General features: G+C 46.6%; 1 protein-coding gene across 1 annotated transcript in view; it reads left to right on the forward strand.

The window, feature by feature from the left end:
* The first annotated feature begins 7,063 nt into the window (after nt 1-7,063).
* The window catches only part of EML3 (EMAP like 3), a 52,006-nt gene continuing 33,431 nt past the window's right edge, over nt 7,064-25,638 (forward strand). The window contains 4 exon segments of the mRNA XM_060254278.1: nt 7,064-7,156; nt 7,158-7,305; nt 21,376-21,558; nt 23,676-23,775. Coding sequence (XP_060110261.1) covers nt 7,064-7,156; nt 7,158-7,305; nt 21,376-21,558; nt 23,676-23,775 — 524 coding nt within the window.

The raw sequence follows: 25,638 nt of genomic DNA on the forward strand, positions 1-25,638 counted from the left end.
AATTCAGGTCAGGGCAGTTTTGACTGGTGGTGGAAAGTAGAAAAACCAACAACCTGGGATCACAGTTCGTATAACAGGCAATGCAGAAGACAAAACACTGTGATATACCGGCTAACAACATTTAGTAAAACCTTTTAAAGAGTCATGTAATCTTTTATACACATTATAAAGAAGTACAATATTCCAAGAAAGAAGAAGAATTGCAGATTTATACCCCGCCCTTCTCCCTGAATTAGAGACTCAGAGCGGCTTACAATCTCCCATATCTTCTCCCCCCACAACAGACACCCTGTGAGGTGGGTGGGGCTGAGAGGGCTCTCACAGCAGCTGCCCTTTCAAGGACAACCTCTGCCAGAGCTATGGCTGACCCAAGGCCATTCCAGCAGGTGCAAGTGGAGGAGTGGGGAATCAAACCCGGTTCGCCCAGATAACAGAAAGTTTGATAGATTAACAGAAAGAAAGATAACAGAAAGGCCCATCCAATGAGCAATTTCGACAAAAAATCTTCCTCAGGAGCAGTGTTCCCTCTAAGCTGAGTAAGCGTGAGCTAGCTCACAGATTTTTAGCCTCCAGCTCACACATTTTTGTCTTGGCTCAGGAAGGATGAACATAAGAACACAAGAGAAGCCATGTTGGATCAAGCCAATGGCCCATCCAGTCCAACACTCTGTGTCACACAGTGGCATCAGGAGGTCCACCAGTGGGGCTAGAAGTTCTCCCACTGTGCCCCCCCCAAGCACCAAGAATACAGAGCATCACTCCCCCAGACAGAGAGCTCCAACAATACGCTGTGGCTAATAGCCACTGATGGACCTCTACTCCATATGCTTATCCAATCCCCTCTTGAAGCTGATCCCAGAGCACACTAATTTATGCAGCAGCTCACAATTTTAATGCCAGAAGCTCACAACCTTAATACTAAGCCTGTTTCAGCGGGGAGGGCAGGATATAAATCCAATAAAATAAATAAATAAATACCAGCAGCTCACAAAGTATATTTTTGCTCACAAGACTCTTCAGCTTAGAGGGAACATTGCTCAGGAGTATCCCTGTTTCCTTCAGGGTTATCAGCCTCTTGTTACAATTCAGTGTTAATGCTCTCTGCAACATCTTTTGTTTTCTTCAAAATCTCATTTGCCAGCATAATTCAGAAGGCTTTTGCATCTGGTTAGAGAAGAGGTACAGGACTGGCTTGCGCCTAAACTATACACTTAAGTGGCCTTGAGAGCATTTTGTTATCAATCAGGAATGGCTCCTAATGAAAATTGCAGAGAGCATTTTGCCAGCAAAATCCCAGAAGGCTTTTGCATCTGGTTAGAGAAGAACTTCAGGACTGGCTTGCTTCTAATATAAATATAAACACTTAAGTGGTACTGAGAGGATGAGAGATTTTGAAGAAAACAAAGATGTTGCAGAGAGCATTAACATTGAATTGTAATAAGAAGCTGATTCCCTGAAGGAAATACGAATATTCCTGAGGAAGTCTTTTGACAAAATGAGCCTATATCCGGGTGCTCATTGGATGGACCTTTCTTGTAATGTTGTACTTCTTTATAAGGTATACAAAAGAGTATATGACTCTTTAAAAGGATTTACTAAACGTTGTTAGCCAGTGTATCACAGTGTTTGTTCTCTGTATAGTCTGGTGGTGGAAAATGCCATCATGTTGCAGATGACTTCTGGTGATGACACCATTTGGTTTTCCAGGCAAGAAACAGACATTGAGAGGTGGTTCACTCTTGCCTGCTTCCATGTAGCTATCCCGATCTTCCTTGGTGGTCTCGCACCCAAATACTAACAGAGCCAACCCTGCTTAGCTTCCAAGATGGATGAGATCATGCCAGCCTGGGCCATCCAGGTTGAGGTATCTTCCTTAGGCTAAGTAGCAGAGCACCTGCTTTGTGCTTTGCTTGCACAAGGTCCCTGGTGCAGGCCTTGGCATCTTCACTTAAGGGACCACTCACGGAGCAATAGCAGGCGCAGAGTGGTAAAGCTGCACTGCTTTCTGCTCATGACCTGAGTTCGATCCCGGTGGAAGCTGGGTTCAGGTAGCCAGCTCAAGGTTGACTCCGCCTTCCATCCTTCCAAGGTCAGTAAAATGAGTACCCAGCTTGCTGGGAGCAAAGTGTAGATGACTGGGGAAGGGAAGGGCAAACCACCCCTTAAAAGTCTGTCATGAAAACATCATGATGTGACATCACCCCAGAGTTGGAAACGACTGGTGCTTGCACAGGGGACTACCTTTACCATAGAGGAGGTGCTGGGAAAGACCTTTCTCTGCCTAAGACCCCCGACAACTGCCGGTTAGAAGAGACCTGAGCTAGCTGAAGAAGAGGAGATTGGATTTATACCTTGCCCTTCACTCGGAGTCTCAGAATGGCTCACAAGCTCCTTTTCTTTCCCCTCCCCACAACAGACACCCTGTGAGGTAGGTAGGGCTGAGAGAACTGCTCTTGAGAGAACAGCTCTGAGAGAACCATAACTGACCCAAGGTCGCCCAGCTGGCTTCAGGTGGAGGAGCGGGCAATCAAACAACGTCTCCAGATTAGAGTCCACTGCTCTTTACGCTACCCTGGCCAATGGTCTGATGTGCTGTAAGATGAGTTTCCTATTTACTTATAGAATGTTTACACCACCTCTCCAGGGAACTCGCCCAAGGCAGCTCACAAAATAAAACTTTAATAGTTCATAATTAAAAAACATAAAACAACCTACCAGAGTATAAAAACATAGATAATTAAGCAGCTTAAGATACTAGCTTTCAAGCTCAAAACTCACTATTAAAATGATGGTAAAACATCAAACCCTTATTGAAACCCTGGTTAAACCAAAAAAAAAAATTGGCCTGTCACCTAAACCACAGTAAAGTAGGTGCTAGGTGAGCTTCAAACAGGAGGGCATTCCACAAGCAAGGTGCCACAATTGAAAAGCCCCCTGCCTTACCTTTGGAGGTACAGAGAGCAAAGCTTTTGAGGAAGATCATAATGGATAGGACGGGCAATATGGGAGAAAGCAGTTGTTCAGGTAAACTGGCCAAGCTATTTAGGGCTTTAAAAGTAAGAACCTGCACTTTGAATTGTGCTGGGAAACAAATGAGACAGCCAGTGCCAATCTTTCAGCACTGGAGTAATATGAACTGTATCCAGCCCCTGACTGTAAGCCCTTTGCTGCATTTTGGACCAAGTTTCTGTACTGTTTTCAAAGACATCCCCATTTCAAAGGCAGTACATTACAATAGTCTAACCTGGATGTAATCAGAGCACGGATCGCTATGGCAAGATCATGTATGCTCACAGCAGAAACTGACCAACCAGCCGCTTCATCTTGGGCCTCTGTTGCTTCCTGCTTTGCTGGCCCTACATCCAGGGAAATCTGCCAGCAAAGAGGGTGTGGCTTTCAGACAGGTTTAAGGCATTTAATCCTTTTCAGCCTCAGATCCTCCAACCAATGTCTCAGGAACTGGATTTCTGGTGATTTAAGAACCAGTTGCCTAAGCCCACAGAATAGCGGAGTGCAGCCCTTCCTGAACATACTACTTGTCCCACTCCAGCCTGAATAGGTGGGGATCAGGAACCCCATTGTGGAAGAGGTTAAGAAGAAGAAGATATTGGATTTATATCCCGCCCTCCACTCCGAATCTCAGAGTCTCAGAGCGGCTCACAATCTCCTTTATCTTCCTCCACCACAACAGACACCCTGTGAGGTGGGTAAGGCTGTGAGGTGGGTGGGGCTTTCAAGGACAACTCCTACGAGAGCTATAGGTGACCCAAGGCCATTCCAGCAGGTGCAAGTGGAGGAGTGGGGAATCAAACCCGGTTCTCCCAGATAAGAGTCCTCACACTTAAGCACTACACCAAACTGGCTCTCAAAGAAAAATAAAGGAACAAAGAATCATCAGTCACCTGCTAGGCTTTTTGTGACATAAAGTCTCAGGCCTGGAGGCCACAGAAGCTGGTGACATTGTTATTTTCACAGGTGCCACAAGATGCTTTGCTGTAACCACCTGATACAACAATTTCTCCCCCCCCCCTTTCCCCTGGAATTAAAAAGATAGCCTCCCTTGTTTACAGTGTCATCCTAAGCAGAGTTATACTTTTCTAAACCCATTGGTTTCAATTGATTTAGAAAGGTATATCTCTGGCTAGGATTGCACCATTAGCATCTCAAACCAGACCTTTTTATTTTGTCTGGCATTCCCCCTGGTTTTAATGAAGTGTTGGTTGGATGGCTTTTAAGATGATATTTTATTATGCATGTGTTAGCTGCCTTGGTGGCCTTTATGACAGCAGAAAGGCTTGGGTCAAATTTCTGTAAAATAAAATAAATCTTTGATTTCATCCAGACCTCTAGCATGGAGCAGGGCAGGGGAAGGACAGGCCAGAGTTAAACAGGGTTATAGCCTTGCTGTGATAGTGAGGAGTATTAAATCCATGCTTGGATGGGAGGAAATGCAGTTCTCCATTCTAATTCTGCACAGAGTTACTCTGGTTGAAACCCACTGTTTTTTTTTTTTTTGTAAAGGCCTGGAATACAGTAAGTCTGTGCAGGATTGTCCTATTAATTTCCCAGCTTCCAAAGCTATTAGCTGTAGCTGCCAGGGCCAGAAGCCAACAGAAGCAGCTTATCAGAATGAAATGTTCCACAGACTTCCTCCCTTGGTACCCGCTTGGGAATTCACGATTCCCAAGCTCTGTGTTCTCCATCCAAGAGAAAGTAGCTGGGGAAAGGAGGCCAAGGCTTCTCATCTTTGTTCTGAATACGGCAGGCCTGCTGCAAAGGGCCAAGGATCCATCAAGTCCAGCATCCTGTTTTCCACTGTGGCCGACCAGGTGCCCCTGGAAAGCCCATCAGAAAGGCATGGAGGCAAGAGCCCTGCCCCGTTGTTTATCCTCAGCACCTGGTATTTGGAAGTAGACTGCTCCTGGATGTGGAGGTTCCATTTAGCTCACGCGGCTAAGAGATGGTTGCTAAGTCCTCTCCTCCATTCACTGGCCAGGGACCATCACAAGATTGTGTGCTAGCAAATGTCATAACTTATTTAATTACTTAAAATATTTTCCTATGCCACCTTTCCACCCAATTAGGTCCCCAAGGCGGCAAATATAAAAACATTTGAACATTAAGACAGCATGATGTATAAAATAGCTCAATAGAAAAACACATACACATATAACACCAAAAACAAGGCAGATGGCCAATAACAGTTATTGGGGGTATGCCAAATGACACAAAAAAAAAAGTCTTCCCATTCTGGAGGAAGAAATGGATAGGGGGAGAGAGACAGATCTCTTCGGAGGGGGAGGACTATGGACTGTAGGAAGCTTTTTTCCCCTTTTCTGATCTGTCCTTGGCCAATTTGCTGGTCAATTTAACAAAGTGACCACAAGCTGTAATGTTACTGGAGTGGGAGAAAAAGTGATGGAGGTATTTTAGTCGTTAGCAAAGGAGCCAAAAGACATGAGTTATGACTAGTGATCTGTTTTATGGGAAGTTAATGGAGAAGGTGAGTGGCAGAGTTGAGTCTTGTTTTATAGGAGAAAGGAAGGAGTTGTAAGTAGTCATTTGCAAGTTATTCACATAACTTCAGGAAATCCTAGGTACTTGCATTTTATGTTTTTGGGAGTGATGAAGGAGACCATCGTGCCCAGATTCTGTCTCATGTCTGCAATAACTCTTCCTCTAGCTCAGTCATAACAGAGGAAGCTGACCACAACAGCTCGTCAACAGCAGCTTGGGATCTTGTAACTGGGTCCAATAACTCCAGCCATCAGACACACACTTGCTGTTGAAAGAAGCTGGATTTGGAGGTCATCTCAGGACTCATTTGGAGCTGCTGAACTGAAGCCACAGGCAGTGCCTCTGAGCATGTGCAGAATGCCCTTCCTCACCCAAAACACTGGGTTTGGAGGTAAAGCAATTACAGGCCCAAAGGCTTGTGGCTATAGGAAGCAGGAAATCCCCTGTTCAAACTGCACCTCCACCATGAGCTCCCTTGGATAGCCTTAGGCAAACTCCGCTCTCACTGTGTGTTCAACCCTGCATTTGCAAGAAGAGGATAATAGCCCTGATCTAGTTTACAGGGTTGTTGTAAAAGATTTCTGAGACAATGAATGAGACATGCTTTGAATGCTAGAAATGCACTGTGTAAATGCCATGTTTTATTTTTATTGCTTTATGCTACCTAAAGATGCAAAACTGACCTTTCTTTTCCAGCACTAGAAGCCATACAGCTGCAAACCCCCTCCCCCCAACTCCACCCATAGAGGTAATAATACTGGCCTGCCCTACAGGGCTGCTGTAAGAATACAGAGACTTGTGTGTCATGCCAATAAAGGCTTGTGTTTGTTGGTTGACTTGTGTGTCAAACATTGAAGAAAAGGAAGGCTGGGTTAGAATACTGAAGTCTAGCTTGAATGTGCAGCCAAGCTATACATTCACTAGCGCGGGGGGGGGGGGCTCTTAGTGCAGCCAACTTCCAGGTGGTGCCTGGAGATCTGGTAATTGCAGCTGATCTCCCCCTTGAGAAAATGGCTGCTGGGGGGAGGGTTCTATGGCATACCCCGCTGAAGTCCCTCCACAGGCCCCACCCCCAAATCTCCAGGAATTTCAGATGGGAGGCCCACTTCGCTGCCAAACGGGGAGAAAGCGTCCTACCGTGCAGGACTGTTGCAGCGATTGGTGAGAGAAGGCAAGCGAAGCGGTGGCTACGTTATTAGGCAGACGCAGAAGAGCCCCGGGGGCCTCTCCAAAACCGGGGAAGTCAGGTGCCCTCCTTCCAGTCCTCCCCCAGCTTGCCCTCCTCCTCCCCCCCCCCCCCGCGCCACTGGAGAACTCCCCACTGAACTTGATCCACTACCTCCTTCGCCCCCCAAAACATTCGAGCGCCCGATAGGGGCGCTTCCCCTCTCCGCCCGCGTTTTCTATTTGGGGCCGGCCCCAGGAGTTGGAGAGCTAACTTTTAAACAACAACACCACCACCCAAGCGAGGAGCGAGCACCGCGCAATGCAATGCTCGGGAGTGTGTCTGTGTGTGTGTGTGTGTTTTTTTTTTTTTGCAAGGGAAATGACATACAGCGCTCCTGCTTCCTGGGGGTGGGGGGAGCCCGGCCCCAGCAGCACAATCTGGACAGGGCGGGCACTGCAGCCTCCTCCCGCAAAATCCCCGGGACCTCTTCTGCCGGCTCCATCTCCTGTCAAGCAGCTTGGAGGAGCGGAGGGAAGCCCGGGCGAGGGCCGGGGCGCATGGAAGCTAGAGGCGCCGCCGCTCGGCCACCATGGACGGCTACCCAGAGCGCAGCCCCGAGGGTGAGCCTCGTCCGACGGAATTTCTTTTTCCCACGCCGGCCCGACGGAGCTGTCTCCTCCCCTCGCGGCTGAGCTGGGTTTGGGAGCGCGGCGAGGGGCTCCGCGAGCGCAGGGGGCGCTGGAGAGAAGCGCGGGGTAGCTACCCCGGGGCGAGGTGGCCCAAGCTGGGTTCGATCAGGGCTGCGCGATCTCGGGCTCCCAGACTCAAGAGGCTGTCCCGCCTTGCGACACAGCGGTCAGGTTTCCCAGCCAGTTGCCTTGGCTTCAAAATCCTGAGCCACAGCCTTGATCCTGGGGACATGTCAGTGCCGGATTCAACCCCGTGGAGGCCCCTAGGCAATCAACATCTTGGGGGGCCCCTTGCAAATTTATCTCAGGGTCAGAGCACCTGCCCTGCCGCCCATGGCCCCTGCTGCAGCCTGCAGGCGCCTTCTCAAAAGCCCCTTTGACAAAGCGGCGGGGGAGAGGCAGAGAGGGGCAAACTTGGCAACATCAGCAACAGCCGCAACGCCAGGCAAGTTGGGCAAAGAGCGGCTCAGTTGCTGGCTGCAAGCAGGGTGAAAACTGGAGGGAAAGCCAGCCTGGGCAGTGCCAGATTAAACCCTGTAGAGGCCCTTAGGCAGTAGAAATCTAGGGGGGGGGGGGGCTCAGAGTCTGAACGCCTGCGCCACCTCCCATGGCCCCTGCTGCAGTCTGCAGGCACCTTCTTAAAAGGCCCTTCTACTAAACTGTGGGAGAGAGGCAAACTTGGCGACAACGCCAGCAGCACCCACACCAGGCAAGACAGGCAAAGAGCAGCTCAGTTGCTGGCTGCAAGCAGGGGAAAAGGGGGGGGGGAGCCAGCCAGCCCAGGGCCCGGAAGGGCATGGGAGTCCATAGGCCAGTGCCTACTTTGCCTAATTGTTAATCTGGCTCTGAGCCTGGGGCCCCGAAAGGCATGGGGGCCCATAGGCCAGTGCCTGCTTGGCCTAATTGTTAATCCAGCCCTGGTATATGTTGACTCTGAGGTTTGCTCGAGGTGTCTTAAACCTGGAGAGCCCAGGCTAACCCAGTCTGGTTAGATCTTGGAAGCTAAGCAGGATCAGCCCTGGGAAGTGTTTGGAAGGGAAACCTCCAAGGAATACCAGGGTCCTCCCATGGAGGCAGGCAAAGACAAAATCATCTTTGAACCTCTCTTGTCTTGAAGACCCAGGTGGGGTCACCATAAGTCAGCTACGACTTGACAGCAAAAAAAATAAATGTTTGTGGTACACCTTGTATTTAAATTATTGAAAATGGACCATTCTCTGTCCCCAAGGAGTCTACAGTCTAAAAGAGAAAATGGAGGAAACAGCTGAGTGGACAGGAAAGGGAAGACAGTGATGCAATCTATTCTTGGTGCTTGGGGGGGAGGTAACAGTGGGGGCTTCTGGAGTTCTGGCCCCACTAGTGAACCTCCTGATGGCATCTGGGCTTTTGCCTCAGTTTGACACAGAATGTCGGACCAGATGGGACATTGAGCGGATCCAACATGGCTTCCCTTATGTTCTTACCTTCAGAGTTTTATTTGTTTTTAAATCTTTGTTGTGGTGGGGAGAGGGAGACTGGAAGGACTACCTTGTGTATTTTTATTATTATTGAATTTAGAATACTCCTTCTAAGCTCCTTAGGATACTCCTTCTAAGCTGTGGAGTCTTGTGAGCAAAAATTCTACTTTGTGGACTACTGGCATTAAAGTTGTGAGCTACTGCATAAATTAGTTCGCTCTGGGGCCATTTTTCCTGAGCTAAGACAAAAACGTGCAAACTGGAGGCTAAAAAACTGTGAGCTAGCTCACACTAACTCAGCTTAACGGGAACACTGCCTGGGATGTGTGGGTTTGCAGAGATCGAGGGAGTGCTTTGCTGCGTATAGCAGCTGTTGTTATTGATGTTGTTAAGGAGCACTCTGGTATAATACAGAGGTGTGTATGTAGTATATGGTTGATGGTTTTATGGATAAGGAGGGGGGTAGCTTCATGAGGAAGGGGGAGGAAAGCTTGGTGTGAAAAGCATAGGAAAATTGTGTGCTTGTGTACTATTAATAGACTAGGAGAGCAGTTGTATGTGTGGTTGTCTGGAGTGTATCTTCCATTGACATTTGTGCAAGCAAGTATTTCCATACAGGTGGTTGGTGTGCAACCTGTGTCTGGAGTAGAACAGTGTGTGGAACAATTTGCACACATGGGTTTGCATATGCACAATGAGAAACTTTCCATTTCCTGTTGCACATAGCTAACACACCGGGGTAAGCTTTTCACCAATGACTACCTACCAGATCAATTGTAGGATGTGTTGTTGTTTTCTTTCTGTTTGGAACCTTTGTTCCTACAGGGCTCTCTTCTTTGCAGTCCCTGTGTCTCGCACTCCCTTTGCTCTTTATCAGGCAGCAACAGGCAGAATTATAACCTTCCCTGTTTTATAGATGTGAAGCCTCCAGATTTTTATCTAAAAGGTAATTCAGTTTTATCAGTGTAATACCCACAGCGGGTGTTCTCCATCCCTTTCTGGATAAAGAATCATCAAGGCCTTGTTCCTTCCCTGGGATATGCTCTGCATGCAAACATTCACACCCATAGTTCTTATCTTTCCTAAGGCTTTCTGGAAGCCAAAAATTATATCAGAAGCCAAAGTCAATAGGCCAGAGTGCAACTAGAGCAGATGTGGGGCAGGAGCTCCCAAATTCTTTGCATTTGTATATTTGGCCCTTAATCAAGTTCTCATTTTGTTTCCCCTTTATTTGTACAAGCCCATCCTGCCTGTCAGGCTCGGAGTGGGCAACTTTTTATCTTTCTTTTTCAGTCTCACAACAATCCTATGAGGTAGGGACACTTTTTATTCCCGTTTAACAATGGGAACTTTGTTCACTCACTCAGTTGATCACTTTTGTGTCCTGCCCTTCCTCCCAGGAGCTACTGCCCCCTGAAGAAGGGTTTATCCCACACAATTCCATGAGGAAACTATGGCCAAGCCTTGTCCAAGACCACCCAGTCTGCTTCAGGGCCCAGCAAAGGTTTGAATCCTGTATTTTCAACCAGTCTTTCATCACCCCAAATTATGAATGCAGCAGGTTTACAAAGGCCAATTCAGATGCATTAAAGAGAGCTTGCAGATGTGCTTTTAATTAGAGCAATGGTTTTCCATCTGGATCCTTTAGGCAGCCCAGGGGTTTCTCAGAAGTTCAGCGGTGAGAGTAATAATTGTGCATGAGATTCCTTGACAGATGTCTTGTCTGCAATCCACCACTTTCGACTTCCTCTGAAATACTCAGTCACTGAGGAGCATTGTGCGTGTCTAGGGTGTGCTCTCTACTCATATGAGGCAAGAGTGAGGCCCAATAATCTTGACACAAATGTGAACATTCCCCAGAATCCTATGCAACATTCTGTGACAGAAAACTAAATATAGCAATAGGAATGGGAATAGGCGGAAAGTGTTGTTGTTTAGGCAAAAGCAAAAATGTCTCCTCTGCCCCAAAAAAGCATTATGTTCCACAGACTAACATCTACTGGTGATCCTCAGCCTGAAGGAAGTCTGCTTCGCCTCAAGCAGGGACGGAACATTTTTGGCTCTGGCCCTGGCCTGGTAGAACAACCTCCTGAGGGAGATCCGGGCCCTGTGGGACTTAATACAGTTCCACAGGGCCTGTACAACAGGGATGTTCTGTTAGGCCTATGGTTGAGGTGGCAGCAGTCCATCTACATTGGTCTCCCCTGCTCTGCTTTGCTCCATCTGCATTGGTTCCATCTGGCACTGCAATATCAGTGCCATTGATAGTGGACTACTGGTGTAGTGTAAATTGTGGTGTTGTATTTTAAATTGTTCATTATGTTTTAATTGGCCAATATCTTGTTGTATATATTCTGTTGTAACCCTCCCTGAAAACTTCTTGTGGGGAAGGGAGGGCTAGAAGCTGGATAAAATAAAACAAAGTAGCTAACAGTGGGATTTATACTCTGGAAGGTCTTGGACTTGGATTTCACCTCAGACATTGCCTCATGAGGTCACCTTAAACTAGCCACTGTTCTCTCAGCTTGGCCCACCCTTGGCTGCCATAATGGAAGCCTACCTTACAAGCTCATTGAAATGATTATGAAAATAACTTGAAGGAAGTGCTTCAGATGTAAATACTAAGTATAATTAGTATTATTTAGCCTCACCAGAGTATCAAAACTGAACAATCTTTCACTGATGCCACAAGGCAAGAGTTCTAGTTGTGAGCTCGTCTGCAGTGTTAACACAATGCCAACTATGTGGTGGCTCCCATCAGCCTTTTCAGTGATTGGCATTTGACAGGCTCAAAGATCACTGCTTTTCTAGATGGGCTCCAGCCTCAGGTTCAAAGGTGTTGTGTGAAGCACTTGGGTCCTTTTTCAGTTTTCTGCTCGGAAAAGAGGAAGTGTGTTTGGCTGTCTGGTGTTTGTTGTTTCTGCTTATTTCCATATCTGAGACTTTGAGTCACAGATTTTGAATCCCTCGCTCTTTCTCATAGCCATATTTCAGACATGTGAGCAATATCAAAAGGAGAAGAGGATTGGGGGCGGTGTAAAAACGCAAGTTTGATCGTCAAGGGTGCTTGACTAGCCCTTACATGTTAGTGTCTTGCAAGCAGGGTTGTGAAATCTGAGGGGCTTGGCCTCTTGATAGCATTGTCCTTCACCCTGCTGCATTTTTCTTCCTCGGCCTACTCTGTTGAACACAGTTTGCAAAATCACATTCTTTATTAACAAATCTAGATTTACAAATCTAGTATTGCTTTCCTGCCTGGATTAACAAATCTAGTATGGCTTTCCTGCCTTGTGACTCTTTCCTCACAGTTACAAGTCTAGATTTGTATTGTCAATTTGCAGGTAAACTTACCTTGAAAAGGAGGATCTTTACCTTTTTAAACACTAATAAGTAGCCCACCTCATATGAATGGACTAAATAATTGTGTTAGTTTGTGCATATTTCAATATTTCTATCCCACCCTTCTGATGGCCTTATGGAGGTAAAGGTATGAGGTTTATAGGGAGGTAAAGAGATAGCATAAGAGGTTTAAAAAAACCCCAAGTCTCCTCCTATATGGAGGTTTTTCTCCTCTTTGACTTCCAAACTGGAGTGCTTTTTGTGAGGGAGTTTCACACTGTTACTGTCCTAGAACATAAGATCATAAGAAGAGTTCTGCTGGATCAGACCAGTGGTTCTTCTTGTCCAGCATCCCGTCTAACTGGATGCTGGACAAGCCTCTGGAGGGCCAAAACAAGGCACAGAGACTGAGACCTTCCTCTGATGTTGCCTCTTGGAACTGTGATTCAGAGGCTAAGTGCTTCTGAATTGAGGTTCCCTTTAGTCACAATGGCTAGTAGCCACTGGTAGACCTATCTTCCATTAATCTAATTCAGTTAAAGCTTGTTGCACTCCATTTGGAACCAGTGCTGTACATTTCCCTGTCCAATTCAGTGCCGTTTCCATTCCCCACCATTGGTCCCCTCCCAGACACCATTTTCACTGTACTCTAATATGTGGCTATTCCATCACCAACTCACATGCCTCTTCATTTGCAGCAGCAATGAAAACAATGTGGAGAACCCCAAGATAAAAGAAGAATTTGATAATTGAACTAGTCAACCAGTGGACTTCTCGGAAACTGGGCACCTTGAGAGGAAAGAAAAAACAGATGATGTTCTCTTTTGGGGCCTTACCTCACAATATTCCCACCCTAAGACTCCTTTTGAAATATTACAGTTTTAAAAATAGAAAATGGAGACAAGTTTAACGGGGCCCATTTAGCTCCTCATCCCATATCTCTTCATCCAGGTGTGTTATATGAACACAGAGGGAAATTGTGAGCATCTTCACTCCCCTCTACTTCCTCATTCACAGCCTAGTAGCCGGAAATCACCGAAGCACATGTGGGGAAACTCCAGTCATATCTAACCCAGTTTTCCAGAGGCAAAGTTTCCTGCATGTGAATGAGGCTTTAAAAAAGAAATCAGCATTGTGTTGAGGTGAGGATCATGATGTTTAAAGGCATTGTAAAGTGTAGATATTGAATATGTAGCAATTAACAGCATAACGTGATGAGATGTTTTGGAAACTGGAAGGGGTGATTGGGAAATACCCTATCATAAATTTTTCAAAATATAAGACAGCTGGCAAACATAATCTGTTTTCACTTCTGTTGCATTCACTTTACAGGTAGGGAGAGGCCTGGAAGGCGCCTGTCCCAAAGGGTTTGTTCTTACTATGAACATTTTGCCTATGTCACCTAACGTGTTTAGCGGGGGTGGGGGTGGGGAGTGTGGATATATTCTATGCAAACTGCAAGACGGGAGAGAGGAGTCAAAGGATGCTGTGTAGTGTTTGGTTCTGACCCCCTCCAGTCTCTGCGGAGATCTCTGATTGGCCAATTCAAATCTTTTCTTGTTCTTTCGGGTGTGGAGCAGGGAAGGTGAGGTGTTTAAGTCCCCCAGGCCTTGTCAGAAGTTGAGAAGGTTAGCAAGTACGTGCAAACACCATGTAAGCAGAGGGGAGAAAAAGAAGCAACTGGGCGTGTGAGTCGTTGCACAGAAGCGTGGGCGAATTCAGAATAATCATAGAATCATAGCGTTGGAAGGGATCTCCATCTAGTCCAAGCCCCTGCACAATACAGGAAATTCACAACTACCTCCCTGCCAGTGACCCCTGTTCCATGTAAAAAACCTCCCTGGCCATAGTGGCCTGGAGAAAAATTGCTTACTGACCTCAAAGTGGCAATCCCTGGGGATATAAGAAACGTCGGCCACTAGAACAAAGCACTGATGTAGCCCTTCCCTCCCTCCTTCCCATGATTTGCTTAAGTTCACAGAATCAGCATTGCTGTCAGATGGCCGTCTAGCCTCTGTTTGAAAACCTCCAAGGAAGAAGAGCCCACCACCTCCTGAGGAAGTCTGTTCCACTGAGGAACTGCTCTGTCTTAAACATTAGGAAGAACTTTCTGTCTAAGCTGAAAATTCTTTTTATTTAATTTCAACCCATTGGTTCTGATCTAACCTTCTGGGGCAAGAGAAAACAGCCCTGCACCATCCTCTATATCAGCCCTTGAAGTACTTGAAGATGGTGATCGTATCACCTCTCAGTTGTCTCCTCTAGGCTAAACATACCCAACTCCATCAATCTTTCCTCATAGGACTTGGTCTCCAGACCTCTTACCATTTTTGTTGCGCTCCTCTGGACACATTCCAACTTGTCTGTATCCTTCTTAAATTATTATGCCCAAAACTGAGCACAGTACTCTAGGTAAGGAATGCTGATGACAACAACAGTGTCCTTTACCGTACTAATATATGTTGCCTTGCAATCCTTACAAGCTTGCAAAACAGGTTATTACTTATGGTTGCCAGCCTCCAGGTGTGGCCTAGAGTTCTCACATAATTGTAACTGCTGTCTAGAATACAAAGATAAGTTCCTCTGGAGAAAAATGGCAACTTCAGAGGGCAAACTCTATCATATACCACTGATTCTAATTGAAATGCCTCCCCAAATTTCCCCCTCCAGTTACCTCACAAACTCGCCTGGAATTTCTGAGGCCAGTGTTGGCAACCCTACTTCACATTTATAAGACACTTTATTGTTTACATTTTATGACAGGAGAATTTGAGACAGAAATGGCTTGTTTAAGCCACTGTTAAACTTGGGACTAAGTAGAGATTTGGACTGAGGTCTTCCCATCACATGACTCAGAGTAGAGATAAGACCCTAAAAACTGCTGTTTTGTGAAACAAATACTTGGAAGGACATCGGCAAGGTTAGGGGAGCTGGACCCCCACCATGTAGCATAGTGGTTAGAGTACTGGGCTAGGACCTGGGAGATCTGTGTTCAAATCCTCACACAGGCAAGGATCTCATTGGATGACCTTGGCCACTACCTCACAGGGTTGCCATGATGATCAAATGTGAGGAAAGGGGAGCCCCCACACATACTTAGAAGAAGTGCAAGATAAAAAAAATTTAACAGATATTGGGCAGGAGCACTCAGGGGAACACTAGGGTTGCCAGCTCCAGATATTACCTGGATATATACCTGTAGCTTATGGGGAGGAGCCTGAGGAGGGTGGAATTTGGGGAGGGGAGGGCTATAGTGCCATAAAGTCCACCTTCCAAAGCATCCATTTTCTCCAGGAGAACCGATCTCTGTCACTTGGAGATAAATTCTAATAGCAGAGGATCTCCAGGCACCGCCTGGAGGTTGGTAACTCTAGGTGACACAGCTAAAACTGAGCATTTTAACTGTGGGATTTTTAACATCCCAAGTCAACAAACTCTCTTTTTGGACCGCTTCTGAGTTCCTGAGAGCAAATGGGCTGTCCGGCTGCCTGTTCCTCTGTAACCGGTTGATCCCCTCTTTTCCCCCTTTGCTGACGGAATTAGCTGAGCTGGAGTGTGAGACTGTAAATTGAAAAGGTCACTGAAAAAAATGCCTTTTTGTTCATTTTTGTTGTTGTTGTTGTGCCTTCTGGGATGTGCATGTAAAGGAGGGAGACCCAGACAAGGCAGAGCCTGTTCAGGGGTAGTGCAGGGAGGGGGGGTGTTATAATTTAGTCACAACCTCTGTCGGATTTCAGTGCCTCTTGGCACAGAAAAGCAAGGCAAAGCCCACCCCTGGACCCTTTTCCCCAAGAGCCTTTGTATTGTGTACCAGGCCTTCAGCCCCAGGCCTCTTAAATCCCCCACATCCTCTGCGTGTTGGATGGAGGCCTTCCTCACCACCACCCACTTCCCAGTTTGGCTGACAAGTCCTGGCAGGCTGCGAGTGGGTGAGGGGACAGCAGCCGTGCCCTGTGGTTTCATCATGGGGGAAGAAAACAACCCCAGTGAGGCTGCAGTTTGGCTCGAGCCGAGAATATTTCGGTCAGCTTTGTTGCAGTCAAGATTGCCAGCGTGCTGTTTTCTTTGAGTAATTTCCAGCTATTTTGGTACCTTTTCTTTTTGGATGGCTGCATAATGGGCAGTTGTAGGTATACTTTTAAAAACTGTTTCAAAGGAGAGCTGTGTTCATCTGACAGTGGACAGCTAGATTCAAATCCAGTACCACTTTAGAGACCAATAAGATTTTGGGGTAGGGATGAAAACCGGGAATCTCAAGGTGGAAACTGGGGATCTCCCAGAGCTCATTTCTAGGCTACAGAGATCTGTTTCCCTGGAGAAAACGGATGCTTTGGAGGGTGGACTCTGTGACATTTTATCCCACTGAAGACCCTGCCTTCCTGCAGCTTCACTCCCAAATCTCTAGGCATTTCCTGACCTGGATTTGGCAATCTTACCCTCCATCCCCTGCCAACAGCAGAGGGGGGAAACCTGACAAAGCCTATTTTTGATTTTTGAGAGAGTGAACACTCCTATTGACTCTTGTACCCCAAAAACCTTGTCTCTAAAGTGGGGAGGGGCTGTGGCTCCCTGGCAGAGCATCTGCTTGGCATGCAGAAGGTCCCAGGTTCAATCCCCAACAGCAAAAGTTAAAAGGATCAAGTAGGAGGTGATGTGAAAAATCTCTGCTTCTGACCCTGGTGAGCCGCTGTGGGATTGCATAGGCAACACTGAGGGTTTTTAAAAATGTGTGTGTGTGTGAGAGAGTGCACCTGGAAGTCATGGCGACCTGTAGTGACTGACCCTTGCTGGGGGCCTGGAGGATATTCAGGAAGGTGGCTGAAAAAAGCCTGCGTCCTCCTGATTGCTAGTATTAAGGTCTCCCATCAAAAAAAAAAAGCCTGCCCCTGCCTCCCAACTGCCAGTATTAAGGAGGTTTCCCATCCAAGTACTTGCCACAGTCAGCCCTGCTTAGCTTCTGAGATCTGACAAGATCAGGCTTGTCTGGGCAATACAGGGTGATTTTGATGAACCAAGAGTCTGATTCAGTATGAGGCAGCTTCATGTGTGCTACTGGACTCATATCTAGTGCTTATAAACTGAAATATGCATATGAATAAAGTTGCCTTTCCCCCCTCCAAGTGGAAAGACCTGGGATGCAGGGAAATCTTTACCCACAATTTTCCTTCTGTTTTTGAAGCTTTTACCTGGTGCCAGATTTTCCATCATACAGTTGCCATCATCCACAGGGTGCCTGGAGATCTCTTGCTTTTATAATTGTTCTCTAAGTGAAAGAGATCAGTTCCCTCACAGAAAATGGAACTCCTTCCTCTCTCCAGATCCCGCCAACCCCAAGTTTCACCCCAAAATCTCCAGGAATTTCCCAACTTTGAGTTGGCAACCCTACCCCATGCGCCTTTGGCCTTCCTTTCTTGCACCAGCTTAATAGCGGTTTCTTGTTCTTTCTTTAAAGTGTTTAAGGAGAGCATTAAGGAGGACCTTCAGTGATGTTTTTTTTAAATGTTATTTACAGTCCAACTTTCTCCCCGAGGCTTGATGTGGATTACTCAGTGTAAGCCAATATGATCAACAGGATGGGACATCCAATGAACAATGTAATAGGGTTTGGATTTTAGAAATCTGAAACTGCTGTAACAAAGCATAAGCATTTAAGTGTGACAAGCGATTCAGAAGTTCTATAGTAGGAGCATACTTACAGCAACAGACAGTACAGTCCACAGTTCCCATGCCTTTACAAAACACCTTTCTGAACATTTTGTTATAGTATGGTAATAAAAACATAAGAGAAGCCATGTTGGATCAGGCCAGTGGCCCATCTAGTCCAACACTCTGCCACACAGTGGCCAAAACCCAGGCACCATCTGGAGGTCCACCAATGGGGCCAGTCCTATTACCTGTGTTTTTTAAAAGAAGCCCTCCTGAATAATTTAGTTTTGCATAGTTTTCAGAAAGCCAGAATTGTGGGAGCCTTCCTGACCTCACCTTGACAGGCCATTTCGTAAGGTGGGGGAGGCACAACAGAGAATGCATGCATCAAGGCAGTTGTGGATTTGCCAGTTTGCAGAAGTTTCCCATCCAGGTACCATTCTAGCCCAAATCTGCTTAGCTTCAGAAAAGTTTTGATAAAGTTCCTCATCAAAGGCTCCTAAGTAAACTCAGCAACAATGAGATAAGAGGGCAAGTCCTCTTGTGGATTCAAAGCTGGTTAATTCAGGAAACAGAGAGTGAATATGAATGGGCAGTTTTCACAGTGGAAGGTGGTAAGCAGTGAGGTACTCCAGGGCTCTGTGCTTTTAACTTGTTAATTGATTATTTGGAGTTGGGAGTAAGCAGTGAAGTGGCTAAGTTTGCAGATGACACTAAGTTGTTCAGGGTGGTGAGAACCAGGGAAGAAGAAGAAAAAGAAGATATTGGATTTATATCCCGCCCTCCACTCCGAAGAGTCTCAGAGCAGCTCACAATCTCCTTTACCTTCCTCCCCCACAACAGACACCCTGTGAGGTGAGTGGGGCTGGAGAGGGCTCTCACAACAGCTGCCCTTTCAAGGACAACCTCTGCCAGAGCTATGGCTGACCCAAGGCCATGCTAGCAGGTGCAAGTGGAGGAGTGGGGAATCAAACCCGGTTCTCCCAGATAAGAGTCCTCACACTTAACCACTACACTAAGGTGCTCCAGAGAGATCTCTCGAGGCTGGGTGAATGGGCATCAGTGTAGCAAATGAGGTTAAGTGTGGGCAGGTGCAAAGTAATGCACCCTGGAGCCAAAAAGCCTAACTATAAATATGTGTTGATGGAATCCAAACTGACAGTAACTGACCAGGAGATAGAGATCTTGGAGTCACCTCTTTGGGACTGCGGTAATCAAGGCAAATGCTGTGCAGGGGATGATTAAGAAGGGGATTGAAAACAAATCAGTATCATTATGTCCATGCATAAATCTATAGTTGGCCTCATTTGGAATACTGTGTAGAGTTCTGGTCACTACATCTCAAAAAAGACATTATAGCGGGGGTGGCCAAATGGTAGCTCTTTCACACATATTATCTGGCTCTTGAAGCCCCCACCACCCTATTGGCTGGCTTGGAGAAGGCATTTGTCTCCTTAAATCACTTCTCCAAACCAAGCCAACCAGCGGTTTGGGGAATGTATTTCAAATTAAAGCCGCTTTCTTTCCACATCTACCTCCCCCTCCCCCATCTATTTGCCTCCCTCCCTTCCTTTTCTCAAAGATCTGATGCTCATGTCTTGCAGCTCTCATTTATTCTATGTGGCTCTAATGTTAAGCAAATTTGGCTGCCCCTGTACTGGCAACATCTGGTGACCCCTATTGGGGCATGAAGAACATTCAGTGAAGTGGCTTGATACAGCCTGCCTCTGTCTCCCGATTCTGGTATTCCAAGGAGGTCTCCCATCCAAGTACTTGCCAGGGTCGGCCCTGCTTAGCTTCCGAGATCTGATGAGATTGAGCTTGCCTGGGCTATCCAGGTTAGGGCAGTAATCTAGTTTTCTTGATTCACCCACTGGCATGTGTTGAAAAGGAAGACTTTTTCATCCACTCCTGAACCTCCTTGGTTATGAAATGGTTGTTCAAGGGTTACTAAATCTGTGTGAAGGGATCTTGGATGGGCACAGTCTTCTCTTCCCCCTCAGGTCAAAAGTCCTTGTTGCTGGGCTATTCAGAGCCCCGTGTTCTGCGGCTTACGGTGGTGTCAGGAATGTCTGAGGCGGGAGCTGTTTCCTCCTAACTGCCACTTTTCCTTCTCTGCCAGCACAAACAAGGCTGCTTGGGCATGAGGCAAGACCTGGGCTCTTTGCCCGCAGGATGGGGCCAGAGGTCCTGGCTTGAACCAAGCTGAGTTTCCCCCTCTCTCCCTTTTTCTGGAGCCCTAGGACATGGCCTAAGTGAAAAACTTTACCTCTTCTCTCCTAGTTTTAATTACAGACCATTGTATAGTCCTGCGAAAATAATTTCTAAAAAACCTTAAACCTGCTGTGATGCAGGAACATGCAGGCTTTTAAGTTACAAAGCATGGCTTCTCCTAAGGAGGATTGGAAGAACAGGGATGCATAGGCCCAAGACTGGAAGAGGGCCATAGAATATTTTAAAACACTGTTTTCATTTTGGGATGGCGGTTGTTAGGCCATCCATCAATGTGCACAATGCTTTACACAGTAACATGATCAAGTCCCTGCCCCCAAGAACCATACAGTGTTTGAAATCTGATGAAATCATCCAGTGGAAAATTCAGGACAGACAAAAGGAAGTATTTCCCACATACTAACACAAATGTACAAAATTGGTAAGAGATGACTATGACCGCTAGTATTGAGCATGCTTTAAAAAGGCTCAGTTGTATGTGCAAAATCTACTAGCCATGATAGCCGCAAAAAAGAACTTCCATGTACAGAGGCAGTACATCACGAAACTGCATTTGTCTCTTCATTAGCAGCTGCTGGAGACAGGATGCTAGATCTTTTGCAAAGGTCTGCTCCAGTACCTGTTGATCAGACGTGCATTTGGAGTTCCATGTTGAAGGTTAATTCCTACATGTACAGGATTGGGGACTCTCTACAGGGAGGCTTAAGCCTTCACTCAAGCCTATTTCCTAACCTGAATTAGCTTCAGCAAACTGCAGTTTGTTTGTGCCTGTGGTGGAACAGTCCTACTTTGGCCTGCAGGCCCTGTTCCACCCTGACCTCCAAGGTTTTCCCAGCACTTGGAGAGGCTTTTCTTTCTGGTAACCCACCACCACCACCTGACCTTTGCCTGCTGAGAGGGTCAGGACTCCCAGCTTCCCGTGCAAGTTCTGAGGCCTTGCCTCTGTGTCTCCTTCTGGCCAGCACCCGGTCACCACAGGGACTATTTACTGCCTTATGCACCCCTGGAGGAATAGCCACTTACCAACTGACAGCCAGCATGTCCAAGATGGTGGAAGTCTATGTGGTACAGAGAACTATTGCTAGGATCAAAAGTTACCAAGTGTTTATTGAAAAGAAAATGTTTGCAAGCGTACTCTTAGCACAGTACCAGACTGAGCAAGGGATTTGAAAGAAAAGGGTAAAACACAACTCCTCTGCTCCTCCTTCTATACATGCCCTGTCTGTTGTTAAATATAAGGCAGGCTGCTATGCTTGGAAGGGTATATTCTTGCCTTCTGGCTTCAAACCTGCAACTCATCACAGCACAGGTGTTTCTTCCTTGTTAGGTGGCAACATCTTGGGTACCAACAGTGTCCTGGACCATCCAGACTGGCTCACCCACCTTGATTCCCGGTTGCGGAACCAGGAAGAGGAGCTGACCCTGGTGAAGTCAGCCTTGGCAGATGCGTTGCGGAGACTCAGCTTCTATGACCAGCAGATCCCTCTGCTCAGGAGACAGGTGCTTGAAGGTAAGGCCAGGGAGGAGGGCTACCTAGCCCAATGGAACACACTATAAGGGGCTAAGGAGAAGACCTCTGCAGCTTCCATTCCAGAGGAGAAGGGTCAAACTAGACAATGTGGTCTTCCACTGTTTCAGGTCCCCTGCTAGGAACTCCAGTTCCGAATCAGATTGGGACCATGACATGTGTATAGCGCCCCCCACCCTCATGGGTATAATAGTGCTCCTAGGGCCATAAAACCAGTGCTGGGGGAGTCTGGAACCCTTCTGAGAGCCAGTTTGGTGTAGTGGTTAAGTGTGCAGACTCTTATCTGGGAGAACCGGGTTTGATTCCCCACTCCTCTGCTTGCACCTGCTGGAATGGCCTTGGGTCAGCCATAGCTCTGGCAGAGGTTGTCCTTGAAAGGGCAGCTGCTGTGAGAGTTCTCTCAGCCCCACTCATCTCACAGGGTGCCTGTTGTGGTTTGGGAGGGGGGGAAGATAAAGGAGATTGTGAGCTGCTCTGAGATTCAGAGTGGAGGGTGGAATATAAATCCAATATCTTCTTCTTCTCCCTATCCAATTTTGAACTGATCCAAATTGGTGGGCCCACTTGCTTGGAAATGGTATTCCCAGCAGGGGACTCGCAGCTGGCATGTGCCAGATAAAACAATACTCAGACACAACCCGGGAAAGACTGTAATAAGCCCTTTGATGCTTAGTCTGTTGCAGCAAAACAAACAAAAAGAGTCTCTTGATAAGGAATATACTACCACAGGCTCCTTGTTTCTTAAAGCAATTAGAAGTTCTTGGGACAATCACTTCCTGGGTTGGTTCTCTTTGGAGGAGAAATAACTTGGAGACGTGAGTCATAAAGCAGTATTTTGCTTTGCTTCCAAATTTAAAAGTAGGACACAAGTGGAGATAAGGGAATAATGCCACGTTCCTCTAGCAGACCAGATGCAATATTAACTAGTTTGGCCCTTAGAAATGATTTACGGAAATGATAGAGGTGAGCAGGTGCCAGGAATCCAAATATGAACCATGCACAGACTTATGCCAACTCACTAAAACAATCATGCAGGTGTGCTCTTCTGTATATTTAGTGCTTATTGTGTGTGCCACTTCCTAATTGCGACAACCGTTATTTGGAGCTGCATAAACTTGATCAATGACTGCTTATAGACAGGCAGTTTAAGGCAACCCAGGGACGCCTTAGAAACTGACTAGAAAAACCTGTTTAGAAGCGCACATTTGCCGCCCGCCCGTCCCATACTCACCCCATCTTCCAGCATCTTCCTCAGAGCGGCTCAGAAAGCTATCACTTTCGAAGTGGTAGCAAATTTCTGAGCCGCGTGTCAGTCACCTCTTTGGCGTCTGGACACGGAAACACGCAAACAAGGCAGATGGGTGGTGTGAACCCATCAATCCGCTCTAGGCGCTCACACAAATCACAGCAAAGGAATGGTGCGCTACAGCCATCTGATTGTGCCAAGGTGCCCCACAGGTGAGATAAGGGTGCCTTGTGCTGGAGTATGTGAACGATATGAGGTGCTTATTTTTGAGCCTGCCTGATTTGGGATGCCTCCCATGCACCCCAAACTGCCTGTCTGTAAGCAGCCGATATGTCAATAACAGTAAAGTTGTAAATTTTCAGTTATGCACACAGGCTTTCTGACACTGGCTTTTAAAAAAATAAAATTCTCTGGCTCTAAATGTTGATGTGGTTTGGCTCTATAATCATAGTTGCTGACCACTGGGCTAACAGGTTTCTTGTGGTATAAGCTTTCCTAAACTAGATCCCACGTGTCAAATGCATGAAGTGTTATCATCACTAGAGGATCTGGAAGGTGCAGAGAAAACTGTCCCTTCCTAAATTCTTTATCCTCCCAGCCTAGTTCTGATACCAGCAAGGACAAGCTGGGAGAGAAAGATTGTGGGGAAGTAAAGTGTACAGGATGGAGAGTGATTTCCTCACTCACATTAGAATCAGACCAGCTACACATCATACATATATGGGGCATGATTAAATAAATGTGTCTACTGGCATCAAAGTTGATAGTTTTGTCCTTTGTAAAAACAGCATTAAGGGGCCAAAGATTTGCTCATTGAGACGAATGTTTCATTCAAATTCTTGTTTCTTTGCAGCAAACTCCCTCACTTTAGAAGCCAGCAATGACCCTACAGTCCTTTCACAAGACAATGGTGCCTTCAGGATCCTGCCTCCTGCCCTCTCCAATGATTCCAGGTATTAGTTTGGTGAGGAAAGATCTAGGGCCCAGGCAAAGATGCCACTCATGGGGCCTCCTAACTTCCATTCTACGCTATGGCCTTCTAAATCCTTAATTGGCAACAAGGTCAGGATAAGTTCCCCCCCACACACACACACCAAACCAGTGCAGTATTTCTTCAGGTAATGCTTAAATAGCTTATGGGACTCACTGCCACAAGATGGGACAATGTGACCACTAAGGATTAAATGCATTCAAGGGTAAAGGTAGGTATCTCTTTTCACAGCTAGTAGTTATGCCAGCTAACTTCCAAGTATAGCTCTGAGTCACAAATGCTGGGGTGAGCCATTGCTGTTATGCCCAGTTTTAATGTTTCCAGAAGCATCTGGCTGGTCACTGTTGGAAACAGAAAGCTGGACTTACAGCACCTGTGATCTTGCCTGAGCAAGCAACTTGCCATGTATTGGTTTATTTTGTCCAAGAATTTATACCCCTTCTTTCAGTACAAGAATATTTGTGGTGGTTTCCTGACCATATACAATGTTAATTACTAAAATGGCAACCACTGCAACACAATTTAAACCACAGAGCAGAGACTTGGAAGATGATCTAGGAGTGCAAGTGGGCCCTTTCCTGATATTGGAGATAGATGCCCACCTCACAGATACTGTCCAGTAGGTGCTGCACCATTTACAAATGCAACTGTGATGTCCTAGATAGGAGGGTGATGGCTGGGCTATTGCCTCTTCCCAGGAATTAAATGCTATGACTTAGAGTACTGCCAAAGCGTCACATTCCTGCAGCCACGGTGCTTCCTTAGAGGGAAAAATGACATTTGGAAAGTATTGCTCAGTTATTGTGTGCTAATCCCAATCCTGCCACCTTTACCTTTCAAAAACAATCAATGCTAATGGGGGAGAGGGGGTTTGCAAGGGGTCAGATACATAGGGGGGTGTCACATACACCAGGGGATCAGGAAAGGCCTTCTGCCACCACTCTGGGTAAGGGTCTATATGGGAAGTTGGGTTGCCAAGTCCTCTTCTAGTCCCGGCGGGGGACTTTTGTGTGCATGTCTTGCATGACAAAATGACATCACCCAGAAGTGACATCATCAAAATGGCAGCACGCACATGGGTTGCTCTAGGTGTTTCCTGGAAGACTCTATGGTTTTCCCTGACGCTGTAGCCAATTGGGAGGTTGAAACTCTATGGCACCTATTGTACCATAGAGTTTTACCTCCAAAATGGCTAGAGAATCCGGGAAAGCCATAGAGTTTTCACAGAAATGCCTAGAGTGGCCCGTGTGCACACCACCATTTTGATGATGGCACTTCCGGGTGACGTCATCACATCAGCGACACAGGGGGAGGTTCCCCCCGCCGGCCCATATTGGACCGGCGGGTTGGGAACCTTCTGGGTGGGGGATTCCCCACCTGGACCGGGGACTTGGCAGCCCTAATGGGAGGGCCCAGAGCACCCAAACACCCCTATATATTCCTTTATAGCAAAAGCTTTTAACCTTGACCAAAGAGACATGAAGACCCAAAAAGTTTAGCAATAACAACATGAAATTTATTTTAAGTAATCAATACAATAAGTGGGTTGCAAAACTTCTTAGTACACAGTGAATGTATAAACAGTAAAGGTTGGTATAAATAAATAAACAGCCCTAATGCAGCTAAATAAATATTCCTTTCCTGTGATAACAAAGACTCGCCCTCCTTGAGCGAGGGAACCCTCCTGTTGCTTTCTCTCCTGCAGCCTTTCCCAGAGAGAACTTCCCTCTCTAGCTGGGCCTATTTATGCTTTCCTCCCAGGTCCCACTCCTCTCAGCTAGTTTTATCTTACAGAACTCTGCCGCCCAGTCAGAGGGACAGAAGG

Source organism: Heteronotia binoei, chromosome 1 (assembly GCF_032191835.1).
Source record: "Heteronotia binoei isolate CCM8104 ecotype False Entrance Well chromosome 1, APGP_CSIRO_Hbin_v1, whole genome shotgun sequence".
Lineage (NCBI taxonomy): Eukaryota > Metazoa > Chordata > Lepidosauria > Squamata > Gekkonidae > Heteronotia > Heteronotia binoei.